The sequence below is a fragment of the Electrophorus electricus genome, chromosome 19 (assembly GCF_013358815.1).
Source record: "Electrophorus electricus isolate fEleEle1 chromosome 19, fEleEle1.pri, whole genome shotgun sequence".
Classification (NCBI taxonomy): domain Eukaryota; kingdom Metazoa; phylum Chordata; class Actinopteri; order Gymnotiformes; family Gymnotidae; genus Electrophorus; species Electrophorus electricus.
The window spans coordinates 1,459,925-1,481,905 of record NC_049553.1 but is presented as its reverse complement, the minus strand read 5'-3'; the positions used below and the strand labels follow the sequence as shown (position 1 = coordinate 1,481,905).

General features: G+C 40.3%; 1 protein-coding gene across 1 annotated transcript; it reads left to right on the top strand.

The window, feature by feature from the left end:
- The first annotated feature begins 2,391 nt into the window (after positions 1-2,391).
- Positions 2,392-21,843, top strand: LOC113580436 (macrophage mannose receptor 1-like). The gene is made up of 31 exons (XM_035520032.1): positions 2,392-2,544; positions 2,653-3,036; positions 3,321-3,494; positions 3,640-3,789; positions 3,996-4,109; positions 4,534-4,671; positions 4,809-4,988; positions 5,276-5,433; positions 5,652-5,768; positions 5,990-6,105; positions 6,411-6,559; positions 6,706-6,905; positions 7,177-7,307; positions 7,396-7,468; positions 7,570-7,723; positions 8,212-8,247; positions 8,358-8,521; positions 8,700-8,761; positions 8,855-8,955; positions 9,174-9,316; positions 9,570-9,672; positions 16,618-16,769; positions 17,643-17,675; positions 18,463-18,583; positions 18,702-18,931; positions 19,057-19,219; positions 19,387-19,545; positions 19,651-19,767; positions 20,079-20,258; positions 20,947-20,979; positions 21,330-21,843. The coding sequence occupies exons 1-31, from the start codon at positions 2,460-2,462 to the stop codon at positions 21,569-21,571; spliced, it is 4,362 nt and encodes a 1,453-aa protein (XP_035375925.1). The 5' UTR covers positions 2,392-2,459; the 3' UTR covers positions 21,572-21,843.
- The last annotated feature ends 138 nt before the right edge of the window (positions 21,844-21,981 follow it).

Below are 21,981 nucleotides of genomic sequence, written 5' to 3'. Positions count from 1 at the left end.
ATGCAGGTAAAACTGCATGACCTGCAATGCCCTTTAAACACAGACTGTGGGGGGCTAGGAGCTGCCATACTGTTTTTTGGGGGGTTGCCGATTCCCAGCACTGAACAAGCAAGTTGATTCTCGCTTGGGGCAGCTCCACTAAGGTGCCACAACAGGTTGGCTTTCAAGGTCAAACCATGTGGTGTAACACTCTGACCTTCACCCCTCATCCAAGCTCATGGTCACCTGCTCCAAGCTGCAGGGCTCTATGAATTCATGACAGGGAGAATCAACCGCAACTGAGTAGTCATCACCATCACCACTGCCCACACTTAAATTGGGATACATTGCTCAAGGCCCCTGGAGCTTCACCCCCATCCACTTAAGACTGTGTGTTCAGCTCTTCCAAAAGAGAGGGATTTTGTCTGCCTCTCCCCAAGTTCTTCTACCTAACACTGGCTCTGTGTCATCAGGTACTCCTGGTTTCTCTCATGAGAGGCTGATGCCACTCTGGCAGACTTCTGCTCACTATTGCTGCCTATTTGCCATCTTTCATTGCAGGCTGAAGAACTCTTTTCATCACTGTGTGGAAATTCCAGATGGGTGCCAAGCTGAACTTGTGCTAGTGAAGCCAGCCACCCACTGAAACTGGGAGCAGCCTCATACAAACCATTGCCACTCCATCGCTGTTCACCTTTCCTCTGAGCACTGAAAACAGCTGAATTGCCTTCATCTCTGACATCCACCCATAGTGATGTGCCTTCCACCTATAGTGATGTGCCAAGGAGCTGCACACTGTAGGATCTTGCAGGCACCTTCTTTACTCAAACAGGACAGCTGCACTTTTGTCAAAAATAATTCAAATACAATAACACTACTAAATCGCAAAACCACATCAGAAAACCTTAATAACAATAAAAAACAACACAAACCTCATAAAAAACCCACAGAAGGAGCAACAGTGCCATAATCTGATCCACTGTTCTCTTGCTCTCTCCTGCTTTTGCAGAAATGCACAAGTTCTAACGTTCATGGCATGAGATGACTATAGCATTGTTACTTCAGGATCGTTCTATATACCCTTAGTACAAAGGAAATCAAGATAATACTGCAACAGTATTTCCATAGCTCAGTCTGATGGTGTTATTGTTAGATGTATTGTGACAGTTTATGTTATGACACCTTTACAAGATAATTAATTGTTTATTCCTTATCTTTGAATTGGACATGTTTGTTCAGTAAGAGACAGCTTATGTGTGAAGTAGTCTATATTTGGGTATATTTGTTTACTCTCTCAAAATGGTCGGTTGTGAAAAATATATTTAAGGAACGTTGACTTCAACCCTGTAGATAATGCTGGCATACTGCAGACATGCCCCTAGAAGAACTGCTCAGGCCATTCCACTGTGTTGTTTCTGCTTCCCCTGAGTAGCTCACTAACACATCTAATGCCCATAACCACCATGATTTTCTCAAATGCCAACCCGTAGTTCTTCTGTTGTGCATAAAGGCAAGTGTAGTCCTACTGAAAAATGTCTTCCTCACTATGGTCTTCACTGTCCTACTGGTGGTAATACATGCTTCCAAGTCATGAGGGGAATGTCACACTTTCAAGTTGATGAGATTGTTTTGAAAAAATGCAGTGAAAACTTGATTAATTTATTCATTCATTCTTATTTGACTATAATTCTTACTGGCAACACACTGGTTATATCATTCTCCAGCCCAGCTATTCTATACAAACACTCTGCAGCACTTTCAAAATACATTGCACAATCTCTGTCATTGTGGTGACTGTGACCACAGGCTGAATTTTGTGTAACACTTTGGCCTCTATGTAGTGTGGGTTTGTCAGTGAGACTGCTTTCTTTCCTGCAGCCCAGCAGAGGGGAAGGATGCATTATGAAAGCCTTTTCCAAGAGGAAATGAAAGCACTCATTTTCATCTTCAGATAACCTATAAATAAATAAAGTACAAAAGTGTGGGATATTCCCTTTTCATTTATTTTGTTTTAACCTAAATAATTGTTCAGTTAATGTTTTTATCATATAAATAATAATCCAAAACTCCTAACAACACTTTTGTACTCTGAAGTCATTTAACTGATTGAAACCTGCACCCTGCTTCTCTCATAATTAATTTCATGCTCTTGTCAATGCTGTCTATGCAGAAATTAATACAAAAATGAATAAATTATATATACTGCATATACAGTTCAGCTATGGAATAATGTCTACTCAGTATAAATGCAGACGGACAGAGAGATAATTATTAAAAAACATAAGAACAAAACTAAGTGCTAAAAAATCTCTTTCAGGAAGTCTTATTATATCAGTGTATTATAGAAGTTGCCACAGAAAGGCACATGACAGGATGCTATGGCTTGTATTGTGAGGAGTTTACACTTTTAAGGGCAGTTTACCGAAGTCCGAAGTGCCAGTGAGAGTGAGACAGAAACAAAGTTGACATTATAATTGCTCATGCAATACCAAAGGATCATCGAGATGAAAATAACTGCAGTCATTGTACTTCTACTTGAAATATCACAGTACTTTGCTCAGTTAGGTATGCTGCATCTTTCCTTTGCTAGTTATTAATTTTACTTGAGATGCATAACAAAGTCAGATTGATCTTCTCTGTCGAAACCATAATGTGTGCTGATTTCTTTGATAGATGGAACCTTTTTGATCAACAATGCACATAAGAACAGATGCCTGGAAGATTTTCAAGACCTGGTCATGTGTAACCCCTTAAGCACAAGACAACAGTTCCACTGGACTTCAGAGAATCGCATCTTCAATGTTGCCCAGAAAAAATGCCTTGGCACAGGAAGCAAGACTGAAGGCAATAAACTGCAGTGGTACATCTGTGATGCCAACAGTGACCTTCAAAAATGGGAGTGCAATGACAACTTACAGTTTGGCCTGAAGAATGAGTCTCTCTACTTGTCTGTTCAGAAAGATACTAATCTGCTCACACTGTCCAAAGATCCAGGGGAGGAAGGGAAGTGGACAATTCATGGAACAATGGACAGCATCTGCTCACGGCCATATGAAGGTATCCATCTTTTTAATGTCTTAATGGAGGCTGAATAATATAAAATGCTCATAACATTATTTGCCTGATTTAGTAATCAAGGATCAGTATTATGACCCTGATTTATACAGCCAAGCATGCAGCCTGCATCCAATAGCATACCTCAGTTCACAGTGAACTGTACTTATTCAAACTGTATTCAAACCCTAGAGATTCAGCGAAACAAGTAAAAATATATTAAAGCAGAAAAAATTTATTTATAGAAAAATATCCTAAAAGACAATGTCTTATTTCTATTTGTTTAGAATTATACACACTTGGTGGAAATGCCTTTGGACGCCCATGTCATTTCCCATTCAGTTATAAAGATCAGTGGTACACAAATTGTACAACAGAAGACTCCAGTTATCTATGGTGTGCAACTGACAGTGAATATGATGTTAATCAGCTCTGGGGTTATTGTCCAACAGATCAAATGGGTACCTGGTGTCTTATTCTACAACTTCTAAATAAATAAATAAATAAATAAATTTTATATATATATATATATATATATATATATATATATATATATAAAATCAAAATGTTATTACTTGACTGGTTATTTTCTCTTTAATGTTCAAGAGTACTGGAGTAAGAACCCCCTGACAGGTGTCTATTACCAGGCGAATGAAGATTCTGCACTGACTTGGTATCAGGCCAGGAAGAGCTGCCAGCAGCAGGGCGGAGACCTGCTGAGCATCACTGAGCCCCATGAACAAACCTTCATATCAGGTGATGTCTTTTAACTCTGGACTTCCAACTGTTGCTATGTTCATACAGGACATTGGTGGAGGTAGATCTTTTAGTGTTAAACTGTGGAATTGGAAAAAAAGAAAAACCTTGAAACTGCTTTAAATTATGCACTATCAGGTTCTATATTTTAAGAGCAATACATTTGAATAGTAGTAGTTAGCATTCACTTAATTTTATTCATCTAGGATTGTTGCAGAAAAGAGGTCTTCTCCTATGGACAGGACTGAACTGTTTAGATGTCTCAGGTGGATGGCACTGGATCAATAGGCAACCTCTACGTTTTCTGACATGGCTCAGTGGTGAGTTTTCAGCACATAATTACAGCAAAAAAGAATTGTAATATAAATTACAAATCCATTTTAGTTGTGCATCATATATGTCACAATAGAACAGGATGGCCACCAGAGATTTATTTTAAGTGAAAAAATCCACAAAAAGAAAATAAATATAGAAAAAGTCCAGACATATGATATTCAGATAGGAATATGAATACTTGAAAAAATGTTTATCTAAGCAGAAAAAAAACATGTACCCATGTAAAAAGTTGATAGCATGGTATCATCACCTTAATAACAGTGTTTGTAATTGTCAATTCTAATGCTTCTGTGAAAGTGAGCTCTATTTTAACCTTAACAGCTACAAAATAAGTTATTTCTATTTCTATATTTTTAAAGGTATAAAATGTAATAAAATGTAATGAATTTATTGTTTCCTTGTTAAAAGGGCAACCATCCTTTAAACCAGGGCACACCTGTGGAGTGATAAATCAGCATTATGATTCTAAATGGTCGACTGATATTTGTTCTGCAAGACATGGATATATATGCCAAAAAGGTCTTGCCACTCCCACAGTTCCACCAGGTACTCACCAGGTCTTATTCTAAAACATTCTTTCTTTTATTTACATTACATTATTACATTATTTCTTTTATAAAACATTGTCTTTGAGATACTGCATGTTTATTTTGAATAATATTTCTTCATCCCTTGTGCTCCAGTGGTGCACACAGGTTATTGCCATAGTCCATGGATCCCTTACTCAGGCCACTGTTATTTCCTCAATCGCACAAAGAGAACGTGGCTGGAGGCGAGAGACGCCTGTCGACGTGAAGGTGGAGACCTGCTGAGCATTCTGAACTCAGAGGAACAAAGTTTCGTCATCTCACAACTTGGATATTGTAAGTTCCTTGAAAATGTATTAAAACATGGAGTGACAAGCACAATTTCAAGTTGCTGAAATTACTAATGTAAGAAAAGTAATTTTTGTTGAGGTAGTCACTGGGGAGTGAGACACCATGGTGGATGGCATTGTCTAACCAATTCATAGTGACAGCCTGCCATTTGTTTTGATATTTTCACAGTGCAACTTCAGTTATAACAAAGTAAATTGGTAGAGATTTTAGATCTGGAAAGCAATCTGGAAAAATACATCTGCAGCTGATGAATTTTCAAACAACTTCTACAGTACAAACAGATGAGCTGTGGATTGGCTTTAATGATCTCAAGACTCCAATGCTGTTTGAGTGGAGTGATCACTCCTTTGTTCCATTTGCCTGGTGGGGCATGAATGAACCGAGCCACAGTGCTGCTCTTAAAGAGGACTGTGTTTTAATGAAAGGAGAGGTAAGGGAACTGTCCTACATGTCACGATCAGAGGTATTATCAAATAACACAAATATGCATTACTCTCACTCAGGACAAACTGTTCTGTGTGAACTCTATAAGGGGTCTAATCTTTAATTTTTCATAGTTGTAGTACCATTAAACAGAGCTGCATGAAGCATACATTTAGAAGATGAGAAGGTCCATCTATACAGTAAACATGTTTGTCTCTTTATTAGGAGGGCAAGTGGGCTGACCAAATCTGTCAGCAGAAGTATGGATATATCTGTAAGAAAAAGACCAATGTGAATCCATCTACTGATGACACTGTTGTCACAAGTCCAGGCTGCAAACCTGTAAGCGTTTATTTGAAACACTTCCATTATAACATGATGTAATAAGACCATTTAGCTTTGAAATTATACTCAATTACATTTTACTTATAACTTTTTGCAATTGCAGAAAATTAATTTTATAAGAAAAAAATAGTAATTTAAAAACTAATAAGGAATTCTATGATGTATGTACGCTGAAATACTTTCTCTAATAGTTGCTTTACTTTTCTTGAATGTTTAAGGGTTGGATCAGGTACGGCTACTACTGTTACCTAGCCGGAGCAGAGATTAAATCCTTTGAAGAGGCCAAGCAGATGTGTGAAAAATCTGGATCTTATTTGATTGACATTACAAACAAGTAAGAACTCTTTGGCTGAAGGGAATTATACTGTGAATTTGAGCATACATGCTTCCTATAAGATTTTAATTACTAACCCAGTAGTTAAATTAATGTAAATGATTACTAACCCAGTAGGTCTGGAATTTTTGTAATAAACAAGTATGTATTGCTTGATAGTATATGATGTATATAAAGTTATCCTTTATATATAAATACTTGTATATGCATTTAATATGAATTTAATATTCACTTGAAACATACCATTTTATAACATTGGAGCTTCTTAAGTTGGTCAGTGATCATGCTTTTTCTTGTCACATCAGGGTTGAAAACGCATTCCTGGTCAGCCTGGTTGGGGCACGACCAGAGAAGCACTTCTGGATCGGGTTGTCTAACCAAAGGGACCGACACACATTTGCGTGGACTAACAACAACAAAGTTTTGTTCACTCACTTTAATGCTGGAATGCCAGGTAAATGCTAAAGATGAAATACTCTTTATAACTAAAGATGTCTGTCCATGACAGCTATAGTAGAAAGATGAACAAAATAAAGCTTGTATGGCAGTATTTTGGCTGAAAAATGCTAATACAAAGTGTACAAATTCTTAAAAATACAGGAGGGAGACAAGGTTGTGTTGCCATGACTACAGGAGTGCTTGCTGGATTATGGGATGTGCTTAGTTGTACTAATAAAGAAAAGTATATCTGCAAGCAAAAGGCTGAGGGGATGGTGACAACTCCAGCACCCCCAACAACGCTTGCTCCCAGCTGCAGTGAGGGCTGGTATCCACTTACAAACAGAGACTACTGCTTTAAGGTACAGTGAATAACATTGGTGATGAAGATGAAGTTACAAAGAGAATTGAGGGGAAGGAAAGATAAAGGGACATCATGGCAATTATGAATCCTAAATTTAGAAAAATGACAGTTTGCGGTGGGTATGTTGAAAAGAGTCTGAACAGGGGGGTTTAACAAATATGCATTAATATGATGCCTGAACAGATATTTTATTGCACATATTTTGGAAACTGGTTACTTGGATGTTCTCTACCACTGTTTGGGTTGTTCTTAATTCTTTTTTGCTAAAGATATTTGAGGTGAACTACAAAAAAGCAAAGACTTGGTCTGAGGCGCTTGACTTCTGCTTGGAAGTTGGGGGTGATTTGCTGAGTATTCACAGTGATTCAGATATTCAAGATGTTGCATTGCCCCAAACACAGTAAGACTGTTATTAAAATAATACTTAATGAAGTGTATGCAACAATTTTGTATATCTTGAATCTTCATAAGTATATTTATACTTGTAGTTCACTGTCGTCTTGGATTGGATACAGTATCCAAGATCCCACTGTTGGTTATGTATGGAGTGATGGGTCTACTGTGAGTATGGTTTAAATTCTAATCTGCTACCCAGTACTGACTTTTTACCAATAGGTTATATTGGGCAAAATACTTTTTTTTTTTTTTTTTTTTGTCTTTAGACGTCCTATGAAAAATGGGGAGAAGGTCAACCAGACAACTTTAACAATATGGAAAACTGTGTTGAACTTGCTTATTACCAGTGGAAAAAGACAATAGAATGGAATGACCGGCACTGTGAAGAAAGAAGGAATTGGTTGTGTGAGATTAAAAAAGGTAGACAAAGAAATGATTTCAAATTATAATTGAAATGGTTTCTAGATAATGTGCCCAATTCTATCTGTTTAGTGTGATGCATGGAAAAAATCCATTTAATTTAATATGACTACACAACTGCATGATCTTAATATGTCACACAGGTGAAGCAGCCAATATTAAAGTAACCGATGGTGGTTCCAGTTTTAGAGTCTTCTTAGACTGGAACCACCATCTGTTGCTTATGTGTTGCCCTGTTTAGGGTTTTCTCTGCAAGAATAGTCAGACAAGAATATGTAAAAACAAATCATAATGAACTTTAAAAATATGTAATCTTATAACTAATGGTAAAAATAACTGAAGTGACTAGCTATCTTTAAATGTGTATGCACAGACTGTGCTTCTACAGAATAGGTTAGCAAGTAAAGAAATAAACTAAAAATGACAGTTAAAGTGAACTCCCTTTGTGGCTTCCATGTAGTATATTTGGTCTTTCTGTTTCCCTCTAGGTGTGATACCAAAGGAAGTAGACATTACTAGTGAAAGTAAGTTCTCTCTATATAACTGTGTTCTTTTTGCTGCTGGTTAAAAAAAGCACATAAGAAATTAGAAAATAAGAAACATTTAAAAGTCTTCATTCTCTTTGATTTCACAGGGTATAATAGGACAGATGATGGCTGGATTATATTTAAGGACTCTCAGTATTACTTCCATGACACTTCTCTTACTATGGAAGAAGCATGTAGGTTCTGTAAGCGTAGACTTGGTGACCTTGTGGTCATTAATGATGAAGAGGAGAGAGTGTTTCTATGGCATCAGGTAAGACCTCTGATAAAGCAAAGCTTCAGATGGCTTTGTAATGTTTCAAGACATTATGTGTGAGATTTTATTATATATATAACACACACACACACACACACACACACACACTTAAAAAACTTGTTTTTTTTATGATCATGCTGTAATCTCATTACAATTCACTATTTCTGTTTTGCAGGCCTTAAATAAACATCATAATATTTATATTGGTCTGAATATTAATCGAGACAAATCTTTTATGTAAGTTATAAGTGATCTGTCCATAGTCATAATACAATATGCATATAATTAATACAAAGGACTGGAATTTAATTATACAATCTTATTGCAAAGGTGGATGGATGGATCACCTGTAGTATTTCAGATGTGGGCACCAAACCAACCATCATCTGAGAATGATGAGGAGCACTGTGTAAAAATGTCTTGGTATTCAGGTAAATAAATCATCATAAAGTAGAGTTTAACAAAGATGTAGCTGCACTACCATGAAGAATATTGGCCTACAAATGCTAAGTAGAACATGCAGAAATCTGTTGCTTCCGATACTGGTAGGCTGAACTGGCAATGAGTCTTATATTTTACAAATATTAGAAATTGCTTGAAAAAATATTAGGATTTTCTATAGTGAGTAACAGAACTCTGTTAACCCCAGGCCTATGGGAAATGGAATATTGTGGAAATAAACAAAGCTTTGTTTGTAAACGAAGTGGATTAGTCCCAGTCAATTCCACTGCTGCCCCCACTGAGCCACCCATAGGTGGTTGTGCTCCTGACTGGGTGAAGTTTGAAGAAAAGGTAAATTAAGTTTTATATTAAATATATTTGTTACTGGATCAGTGTATAATTTCAGAAAAATAAAATTCATAAGTTCTTTATAAATGCTGTTACACTTATATAGCTCCTTTCCCAGAACCCAAGGATGCTTTACAATTATCAACTTAACAAATCAATGTATTTATCCTTATGAATTAAGGGTTAAATGGGTAAAAGTTTATATTTGGTTTTGTTTAGATGCCTAGGTATGTGATACTTCCATTTACCTTTATAGTGTTACAAAATTGGACTGGACCAGAAAACATGGACTGAAGCCAGATCTTATTGTAGAAGTCAGGGAGGAGATCTAGCTTCTATTCATAGTAGACTTCATCAAGGTAATCCTATGTCATTTGCTCTGACATAATTTATGTGGAGGTGCTACTTTACTATTTTTATTGTACTTTACTAGTTTAAGTAAATAAAAAAACCCAGAAAGAAGGCAGGCATTATTGTGGGACAGTACAAACTTGGTCCACAAGAGCTGTGATGTTAGTCAAATGTAGCACTACTATAAGTGACCACTTCTAACAAAAAGGAACTGCACCTTATGTGCCAGTTGTTAACAAGCAGGAATTCATGTTGGGAGACTAAGGTTTTGTAAGGTAGGCTTGGTCAGCTACGTGATGACACCAGTAGTTTACTGGGTGAGCAACCACACTCTAACAATGGTAGGCCCATGTGCAGGACAGTTAAAGCTTGGAACAGGTAAAACAAAAGGAAAAAAAGTAGACACCACACCGAGCATGGAAAAAGGGAGAACAAAGGACACCATGGGAAGAAAAGGCAACCCCGATGCACTGGGGGAAACCAAACTAAAACAAAACCAAAAAACAGGGAGGAACTTGAATGGCTAAGGGAAGCCTCAGGAAAGAGACAGACTCGAAAGGGGAAAACTGGAGAGGGGAGGGGACATATAAAAACACAAACACCCTCACAGACAAGAAGTGTGGTGTAGCACAAGGGCCCACAGAACTCAATACCTGAAGTTACCGGCTAGGAGCTTTGCTCAGAACTTTAGCAAAGACCCAGCACTGAATGACTGGGTCACTGAGCTTATATAAGGTCTAGCCCAGCTGTTGGGTGTTAAGCCTGATTAGTGGTGTGCCTGACTCAAGGCCTCCCTCTGGTGGTCGGAGGGGGCTCGGCCTGGCACCAACCCTTACAGGACCCCCTCCGGAAGGGGTGGCTCCTGGCATCCCAAGGCCAGTCGCATGATCCCGCTGAAAAGCCCGAATGAGATCACCGTCCAGAATGTGATGGGAGAGGACCCAGGACCACTCCTCAGGCTGTATCCCTCCCAGTCCACCAAATACTGGACCCTACCATGAACCCACTGGAGATGCTGGACTGTGTATGCTGGTGCACTGTCCACCATGCATGGGCCAGGTGGTTCGGAGGGGCCCACCGAGCACAACACGGGCCTAAGCCGAGACACATGGAAAGTGGGGTGGACCGTCAATGACGGGGGAAGGGCAAGGTGATAAAAGACAGGTTTAACATGGTGAAGGACTTTGAATGGCCCTATGTACCGAGGAGTGAGTTTGCAGGGATTCTCACGCAAAGGCAGGTCCTTGGCCGATAGCCAAACTCGCTGCCCAGGCCAATAAGTCGCCGCTGGTCGCCATCTCTTATCAGCGTAAAGTTTCTGAGCAGTAGCGGCAGACAAAAGAGCCCTGCGTGCCCGTCGTCAGGTGAAGCGGCAGTGCCTGACCATCTGCTCAGCAGACCGAACACCCACATTGGCCTCTTGGTCAGGAAACATGGGCAGAACATACCCGTACTGGCACTCGAATGGTGCCATGCCTAAGGAGGAGTGCCACAGGGTGTTGTGGACAAACTCCACCCATAATAGGTGCTCTGACCAAGAGGATGGACAGGAAGATGCCAGACAGCGGAGGGTACACTCCAAGTCCTGATTAACCCTTTCGGTCTGGCCATTGGATTGAGGGTGGAAGCTGGAGGACTAGATAGCTTCTTCCCCAGCAACTGATAGAAGGCCCCCTAGAACCAGCTGGTGAATTGAAATAACTTAACCATCTCCTTCGCAGATGGCAGTTTAGGCAGTGCAAAGAAGTGGCCAGCCTTGGATAACCTGTCCATGACCACCAAAATCACCATGTTGCCCCTTGATGGGGGCAGCCCTGTAATAAAGTCGAACAAAAGGTGAGACCAAGGGTGCAAAGGCACAGCCAGTGGGTGCAACAGACCAGCGGGCCTTGTCCTGTGGCCCTTGCTCTGAGCGCAGGTGCGACAAGAGTTCACAAATGCTCAGATGTTGGGTTCTATGTGGGGCCACCAAAACCACTGACAGAGAAACTCTAGTGTACGTGTGACTCCTGGGTACACTGAAAAGGGGGATGCATGTCTCCACTCAAGGACCGGAGCTCTAACTGCCTTAGGGACATACTGGTTCAGTAAGGTCTGGTTCAGTAAGGAGAGCCCGAAGTACTGCCTTCTCAACCCCTCACTGGATTGGTGCTAAGACACGGGCCCCGGGGATAATGGTCAAGGGTGGAGCAGAAGGCAGCGATGATTCCCACTGGTGGGAGAGGGCATCTGGTTTAATGTTCTTAGTGCCCAGCCAGTATGATATAGTAAAATCAAACCGGGCAAAGAACAATCCCCATCTGGCCTGGCGCCGATTAAGTCGCTTTGCCTGCTGTATGTAGGCCAAGTTTTTGTGGTCTGTCCAGACCAGGAACACGTGTTTTGCCCCCTCCAGCCAGTGCCTCCATCCCTCGAGCACAAGCTTGACTGCCAGTAATTCGCGGTTGCCCACATCATAGTTCCGTTCTGCTGGGGACAGATGTTGAGAGAAGTAGGCACAGGGATGCAGTTTTTTGTCCTCTCCAGACTGTTGGGACAGAACTGCACCATCGCCCACCTCAGATGTGTCCACCTCAACGACAAATGGAAGCTCGGCATCAGGGAGCTGCAGAATAGGGGCCTTGATCAGACAGCATTTCAGTTCATCAAATGCCTGCTGGGCTTTGGTGGACCAGCAGCACGGACCTGATGCCTTCCTGGTCAACGTGATCAGTGGGGCTGCAAGTGTGCTAAAGTTCTTAATGAATCTGCGATAAAAATTCATGAAGCCCAGGAAGTGTTGGACCAGACGCACCGAGGTGGGTCTAGGCCAGTTCTCTACAGCCTGCACCTTGGCGGGGTCCATGCACAATTTATTGTGGGATGACAAATCCCAAAAAGGAGATGGTACGGGCATGGAACACTGACTTCTCCAACTTGACAAAGAGGTGGTTCTCGAGCAGAAGCTGGAGGACCCGCCTAACATGGGTGACATGTTTGTCTACCGTTTGGCTGTATATTAGGATGTCGTCCAAGCAGACGAACACGTATCTGTCAAGAACCAACCTTAGGACCTCATTGATGTACCGCTGAATGACGGCAGGTGCGATCATCAAGCCAAATGGCATAACTGGGTATTCGTAGTGTCCAGAGGGGGTGATGAATGCTATCTTCCATTCATCTCCCTCTCGGATTCTCACTAGGTTGTAGGTGCTGTGCGGGTCCAATTTGGTAAAGGTGGAGGCCTGCTGCAACACCTCAAATGCTGAGGTCATGAGGGGCAACGGATAACGGTCCTTGACAGTCACCTTGTTAAGGCCCCAGTAGTCTATACAGGGACGTAACCCACCGTCTTTCTTCCCGAAAAAACCCCCCCACACCAGCTGGGGAAGCAGATCACCAGATGAATCCTAGGGCTAAAGCTTCCTGGATATTTTCTTACATTGCCTAACATTCAGGCCCCGAAAGGGAGAACGAGCGGCCTGTAGGGGGACTGGAGCTCATGAGGAGGTTTATGGCCATGTCGTATGTCTGGTGTGGGGGCAATAGTTGGGCCTCTGCTAAATGCTTCTCTAAGGTCCCAGAATTCCTGGAGGACTCAAGACAGATCCAAATCATTGGTATTGCGACCAGCCCCAGACCGGGGTTTGGGTGGCTGCAGGCAGGAGGTCTGACATGTTGAACCCTGTGACAGCACCAACTGGCTTAGTCAGTCTATCTGAGGATTATGTCACTAAATGTATTCGGTGTGTGCGCCAACTCGCAACATGACTGGATGGGTCTGATGACTAACAACCCAACTGGCTTGTATGTGACAATTAAACCAAACTTGAACTTGAACTTGAACCCCTGGCTCAAGGATCTGACCATCAATGGCAGCAATGGGTAGGAGTTCATCCAGTGGGACCAGTGGCAGGGCTAACTTGTTGGCCATCCCAGTGTTGAGAAAATTGCCCACTGCCCCAGAGTCCACAAATGCCTGGAGACATGTTTCAGATGATTCCCAAGCCATTGTGGTGCTGATGAACAACTCCTGAGCTTGGGGAGGACTGGTTGAGTCCGTCAGAGGTCCCCCCTCCCCTGACGGACATTGTCTTTTTCCCTGGAGCTCAGGACAAGCTGGGCGGAGATGACCCAAGCTTATGCAGTACAAACACCTCCCCTCCCGCATCCAAGCGTTGTGTTCACTTCAGGAAAGACGGGTGTGTCCTAGCTGCATTGGCTGGGATCTGGACTCCCCCTGCTTGTCATGCACATGAACAGGACTAAGGCTGCATGGAGCTCCAAGAGAGCCTCAACTGATCTCTGCTCCCCGTGTTCTGCGTCTCTGCCGCACGCGCTCTCAATACGCAAGATCAGATCAATCAGGTCGTTGAGAGATGCAGGAGTATCAAAGTGGACCAGTTCATCTTTAAGGTCCTCGCTGAGGATCAGCGCTGTAGGGTTCCATCCATTCTCAGCCGCCACAGTGCGGGATTCAATCGCATAATCAGCCACTGCTCTTTTTCCCTGACATATATTAAGGAGACAGGAAATCATCTCCCCTCCAGTGACTGGATGGTTGAAAGTCCACTTAACGGCAGCAGCAAATTCTGCTGCAGTGGAACATATGTCAGTTTGGTGCTCCCAGACCAGGGTGTCCCATACCAGAGCCCGCCCAGTCAGAAGGGAGATAACGTATGCCACCTTTGCTCGCTCTGTAGGGAACCAAGATGGCTGCTGTTCAAAAGCCAGTGAGCATTGAAGGAGGAACCACTTACAACCTCCTGCCTCACCGGCATAGCACTCAAGGGCAGGGCACAATGGCTCTGAATGCGAGGTGGGCAGGATTTGGGCTGGCTCTGCTGCTGCCCCAGCCCCAGCTGCCTCCTGACTAGGGGCAACTGGAGGCACTGGTGTTTGTGTCAGGAGGTCTGTCAGGACCTGCAACTGAGAGGTGATCTGTTGCAGGGCCTGCTCATGTCGACCAATGGTCACCCCCTGATTAGTCAGAGTCACCGTTACCTGTTCCAGATCTAACTGTTGAGCTGAGTCCATGGCTGGGTCTTTCTGTAAGGTGGGCTTAAACCCAGGTCAGCTAAGTGATGACACCAATAGCCTACTGGGTGAGCAATCACGCTTTAACAATGGTGGGCCTGTGTGCAGAACAGTTAGAGCTTGGATCAGTTGAAACAAAAGGAAAAAAACTAAACACCATGCTGATTGTGGAAAGAGGGAGAACAAAGGACGCCACAGGAAGAAACGGCAACCTCGATGCACTGGGGAAAACCAAACTAAAACTTCCCAAACAAAATGGGGAGGAACTCAAATGGCTAAGGGAAGCCTCGGGAGAGAGACAGACTTGAGGGAACGTATAAAAACATGAACATCCTCGCAGACAAGAAGTGAGGTGTATCACGAGGACTCACAGACCTCAATGCCTGACATTGCCAGCTAGGCACTTGACTCAGAACTTTGACAAAGACCCAGCACTGAATGACTGGGTCACTGGGCTTATGTAAGGTCTATCCCAGCTGCTGGGTGTTAAGTCTGATTAGTGGTGTGCCTGACTCGAGGCCTCCCTCTGGTGGCCAGAGGGGGCCTCGGCCTGGCACCAATCCTTACAGGTTGTTTTTTTTTTTTAACAAATTAAAAGATTAAAAATTTGTATGACATGAAACAAAACCTTGTTTCCCTCCTGTCAGTAAAGTTTTTACTGCCTTTTTCAAACTTATGCAGGGGATGGTGATGGTTTTGAGCATTTTATGAGAAGTCAGTTTATGCCAATGGTTTCTCCTAAGGACTGGACCATCTCTGCCATGGTTTCCTCCTTAGGGTCACTGTATGGTATAGCAGGTGGTCTGTCATACCAAACAAGCCACAAGCACAGGAACTGGCTTGGCCTACATTTCTACCTCAATCCTGGCTCTAGTCCTGCAGTGGGTGAGACTGTAGCAGGGTCAAGATGTGGTGTCATATGAGACAGCAAGCTGGGGTACCCTGCTCAACAAGGAAACCCTTTCAATCACAGGGGAAGGAACATGTGATTATAAGACAATGACATGAAGTGATATGCCTTGTGAATGTTTTTTTTGGAGCCTACAATGCATCACATGTCCAATTATTATGCTATTGATGAATATTATTATTTATAATTAATATAACAATTAACTATTATTAACTGCTATTGATAGTAGAGAAAGCAGGTATATTGTGAAATAAAGCCTTGAATTGCAAGAATACATTTTTTAATGGCCTGCAAATTAATGGTATTAAATTTCAATTCGCATACATTTACTACTAATGAGCAATTGCTGAGTTTCACGTTTATGCCCAGGAAAACATCTGATTAAGCTGACTGATCCTTTTTTATTAAAAGACCAACAAACGATGTCAAAAGGACATACCCTACGTTATGTCAAATTGTCAAATTTATTTCTATAGCACTTTTTACAACAGCCATCGCCACAGCAGCTTTATACATGTTTGACTCCAAGCCCACAGTGAGCAAGCCAAGGGCGACAGTGGCAAGGCAAACCTCCCTAGAGTAATATTCACTGACCTCTTTTCAAAGAAAATAATGACATAAAAAACAATTACAAATAAATAGAATAGAATTGCATACAGTTTGTAATTAAATCAAGGGCGAATCCACCGTGCTGATGTGAAATGCTATGGTGTAGAATATTCAAAAGATTGATTGGGTTGAATCGGTATGTTAGTGGTAAACATCATCAAAAAAAGGTCTAATTACTTGTCATAATTTGATATCATTACTCATTGTAATCAATAATTTGAGTCACAACATTCATTCATTAAAATTTAAATAAATAGGAACGTTGCGGATTCAGCCGATGTTCTGACACTTAACTGATTAGTGGTGTGCCTGACTTGAGGCCTCCCTCTGGTGGCCAGAGGGGGCCACGGCCTGGCACCAACCCTTACAGGTTTATTCAGTTAATTATATAACAGATCATATTTCTTCACTTCTTCAGCTTTTCTTACCTCAAGGATGAATGACAACACCCTAAATTTATGGCTTGGCTTCAATAATTTGGCAGTCAGAAGATTCAGATGGACAGATGGGAGTCCTGTTAGCTTCACATACTGGGCCAATCGAGAACCTGCAGGAGACATGCAATTTATGGTTTGTTGACAAATATAGTGGTTATTTGCAAAGAACCAGGTCATAACTTGTGGAACTTAGGTTTTTAAATTCCCATGCATAATTTGTCAGGCATCTTCTACTCTGTGCATCACTGGTCAGTTTCTGACCACATGACCACTGCTTACACAGCAGTCACACGTATATGGCACTAGGTAGATTCCCCTCTACCCCTAACAACCTATACTTCTATACTTGATTGCTTACTGTTACTACCTATATTTGTAACTTTCCTTCAGAACTGTTTTCTCCTATTCTCAGAACAGAGAGACCACACATGTCTTTAGTCTATAAACCTAAGTGTATAATGCACCATTGCCTACCCAGACTACACAAAAAATATGTGCAAGGTGGAAAAAATGACCCAAAGACATTTTTTTTAAGTACCATTATTTCACCATTATCAATGTGACATAAAATCCTAAAAGTTCATTGGACAATTTGGATAGCAGATAAAATGGTTATATTTGAGGTTAGACATCACCACATTTGGTTCCTAGTACTACAACTGTGAACAATTCTGACTCCGAATTTCTTTAGTAAGGCACATTTCACAGCAAAACACTCTTAATGACTTTATGTACATCTAATGATAAAGAAATTTTGCAAAATTTAAATCCCCTTTAAATTTGCAACTTGAGTCAAATTATGTGACTTATGCCCGCTGCATCTGAGCATTAAGTACAGAAAAGGAACAAATACATTCATAGCACAATATAAGATTTGTCTCAAAAAACATTCATCATTTAAATGTGTATATTCATATTCTAACTATAATATTTATGATTTGTATGTAATGATTTGCTAAAGCTTTTTTTTTTTTTCTTTTAACAATTATGATTTTGTTTCTTCCAGGGTGATTGGAGACATTTCTCACTCAGCTTTATGGTAATTTTTAAATGAAACAAATATTGTTGCGGTTTTGAGAGTTCATGTGCAAAATAACTAATAAAAACTGTTCTGGAGGCTGAAAGAACATTATTGGTTAAAAAGCAATGATGGAGATTTTTAAATACCGCCCGTTCACCCCCCAACAAATGGCTCCTTTGCTGTGACTTCCAGAAATGTGACTTCAGATTATTTATATATCATTTTGCAGGAGGGAGCGTTCTTACCATGGCAATGTTTACATGGCTGCCTGCATTTTTTTCCAAATCTCAAATAATTTTTTTTCCCCCAACCCCAAATACTTTTTTCCTAACCCCAAAGATGTTTTTTCCAACTCTGCATAAAAATGAAGCATTGGTTATTTAAAAAAAAACATTTAAAAACAACAATAATATAGCCCCTCTCAGACATTGCACAAGCATAGCTACCAAGCTATCAAGTTGCTAACATTTAGCTAGCATTCTTAGCAGTTAACATTAGTTTGCCCGCACACCACCTTGCTAACGAACAAGCAAATAAAGAAGATGCAGTTTTAGAGACTAGCTACATTGCCAGATTGTTTTCAGAGAAACTAAAACCATATAAAAAGGTTTAATTAAAAATTTAAGTCAAAGCTACCATCTATTGGCTATGTTGAATGACTATGTTCTAAACCAGTTAGGTGTGTTCTACCTCTAAGGCACAGCTGCCTTCAGAACGGTGATTAGTGGTTTTGATTAGTGATTTTCCATACTAATTGATTTGATATGATGATCCTTTTGACATTACATTTTTTTTCTCACTATAGGAAACCTATAAACCACCTCTTGCTTGTGTTGTAATGGGAGCTGTGCAAAGTCCTGACCTAGGAAAGTGGGTGACAAAAGACTGCAATGATACCAATGGTTTTATTTGCAGTCGAACTGTAGGTAAGTCCAGCTTTTGGGACCCTTTAGTTGTTGTTGTTTTTTTTTTGTCAAAATCCACATGAACTACAGACAATTAAATCTGATTTTTTTTTCATGCACATTTCTCTCCCATTTTCAGATCACGTTATCATGCCAAGCCCCACAGAGCTACCCAGGACTTTCATCAAGCTCGGAAATTCTTCTTACATGGTCGTTCAAAGAAACCTGACCTGGAAGGAAGCAAAGCACCACTGTGAAGTAGAAGGAGCACATCTGGCCAGCATTCTGGATATGATCACCCAGTCCTACATTGAGCTGCAGACACATAAACTTGGACAGCCCTTGTGGATTGGCCTTAATAGTGATGAGGTATGAAAACAGTAATGAGTACAAAAAAATGAATGGGAAGATGAAAGACTTGCCTGGTCTAATAATATTTTCTGGAAAGTTGAATATTCTGCTGAAAAAACCCCTCAATTTTTGTATGTGAACAGACAGAAGGTTACTTCCGGTGGATTGTTAACTTGCATCTGACTATGGATAGATGGGACCACAGTGAACCAAAGGGCAACCCTTGTGTTTATGTGGATGTAGATGGAAAATGGAAAACATCCCACTGCAATCAAACCTACTACAGCATATGCAAGAAATCAGCAGGTAGTTCATATGTCATAGTAGTAGTGCTGTAGTGCTGGCTTGATTGACTCAATGCAAAATCTGTAGTTTCTGAAAAAAATTGACAATGATTTCATGACGAATTTCATAATACATTTGTGGGAAAAAATTATTTTTACCACAACCCCATATTATTTTTTAAATCACAGACATTGCCCAAAATCCACTAAGTGAGTACCCAGGAATGTGCCCTGAGCTGACAGATAAAGAACCAAAGATGATATGGTTGTCTTATAAAGAACACTGCTATGCATTTATAACTATTAAAGAATCATGGAACACAGCCTCTCAAATCTGTATGACAAGAGGTGAGATTTTGAAATAAGATATCCTGATTATTAAAAAGATATTGCACTGCATTAATTTATTTGTAACTGAAATTGAATATATTAATATTTATTTCTTTGCCTCAGGAGCTAATCTTGTTAGCATTAGAGATCCACTGGAGGGCAGGTTTATAGAAAACTACGTCAGGTTGCTAAGCAGTTCTGACAGCAATTTCTGGATAGGCCTTTTTATGACCCGTCAAGGTAATGTGCCATTAACAGAAAACAAATTTTTTTTTTTTTGTAGGCTACTTATAATTACCCCATTATCCCCCTTGTATTCTAAAATCACTTCAGTCAATGATGAGCATATATTATTTATGAACACATATAGAAAATGGAACTCTATTTTAATATTTACACATTACACCAGACATTCTGGAAAGAAGCTTAATCTCTTATTAATTGCCATTTAAGAGGATTATTCCTTCCTCATGTTAGATTGCTGACTGAAATGCTTCACAGAGTTTTTTGAGTGACTGACCTAGTCTGGATTTTGTGTTTGAACTTTGTAGGACACTGGTTGTGGCAGGACAACAGTGTGCTGGATTACATTAACTGGCATCAATCTGCAGATGATTATACAGATTATTTTTCTACATATGACACATGTGCATCCATCTCAAGCAGTACCAAACAGTGGGAAAAATACAACTGTGAAGAACGTGCATCATTTATCTGCAAAGCAGTCAAAGGTACATTTTAAGTTAGTGCAGGGTTTTACATGTTATTAGAATTATAGTGGAAAAGAGGCAAAAAGCATAGACACTATTTTACTGAGATAAATTTTAACTATTTGAACTATTTTAAACTATTTTTAACCTTAAGTTAATTTTAATTGTAGCCATGTCTCGGTGTGGTAGGATATTACTCTTTCCTAACAGCCCTCCTAATCAGGAAAAGCGAAACACCACCTTTACAAATGCTGATGCATCTTAAGGACTGCATGACCAACGATACACCAAAACATTCACAGTAACTGATCAACAATAGACCAAAACATTCACAATAACGGACCGGCGAACCTCCAAACACTCTCCCCAGAATACCAAGCATTCTGATTGGTTGACCAGAATAGTGCAGGGAATGCCACTTGACTAGCTGAAGCTGTCTACCACAGTTTAGGACATCATTAATGGGAGACCTTGGTTACCCACAATCCTTTTGATTTTACAATAGCTAACAGTTAGCATTCATAGGTTTTTGGAGAGGGCTTTGGTACCCTATTTACATATATTAATGTTAACATGCATTACAGTAGCATTATTGGCATTAGTATTGCTGGTAATTTTATTTCTACACTGACTAATTACCTTAAATCTGCTCAGAACTGAACCTGATTATGAAACTGATGCAGGTGTATTTTCTCTTTTGTATTTTCAGTTATAAAACCAACCACAATAACTACACTTCCAGGTAATAAATATACAGCCTGATGCAGTTGGTGATGTTTTAATATATATGTTTAAATACATGTGTTGGATGAATAATCTCAATCATTTTCAGTAGATGTGGTAATCCTTGATTTCATCTGTAATCAAAAATGTTTTAGTCTGTTTAAACTCTGAATGTCTGGATCTGGATGTCTGGATCAGTATTTGTAGGTTTAAAAAGAAAACACTGTCATTAAGTACTTTATCTGATGCAACAAATTAATTTTATTCTATATTTTTAGTATTTTTACAGTTTCATTATTGAGTGTGTTATTATATCATGCTGTTAATATTTTACTCTGACAGTGATTGGTTGCCTTGATTTTGCTGTAGGTGATGGTGAAGCTCAAAAGACATTTGTTGGAATGTCAGTGGTTGTGATCATTGCAGTGCTGTGTGTCCTGGCTGGGTTTACTTACTTCTTCTACAAATGGTCCCACTCCAGTTCTTACACTGTAGCTTCCATGTCTGGGAATCCAATGTATTACCGTACAGTAGTACCGGTACCAGAGGAGAAAGATACTGAAACCTTAGTCAAGCAAATGGAGAATAATGATGAGCCCCCTATTTTGTAATTTCTGTACATACATATTGTGAAAATGGGCGATGATTCCTGTTCATTGTGTGTGTTCTATGTTATGACTCCTTGTTCTCAGTTACGTTATTAATTTTTGTGCTTGTTTTGGGTATTGCACACTTTATTACTTGCTTGTTGTTTTGTCTTTAATCTCCTTGTTTCCTTTCTTTAGTTATGCATTCCAGTTTTGTTTCATTGTCTGACCTCTGACCCTGAACCTTACTTCTGGTCACTGTACTGGATTTGCCCTTAATAAACATGTTCTCTGCACTTGTGTCCCACCTCTGTTTGCTTAGTTTCACTCCATTCTGTTTTAAAAATAACTTTTTATTTAGCTTGTGACATTCGCCCTGTTTTGCTCAGGACTCTTTCACACACACAAATAAGAACGGGGTAGTGCGAATAACA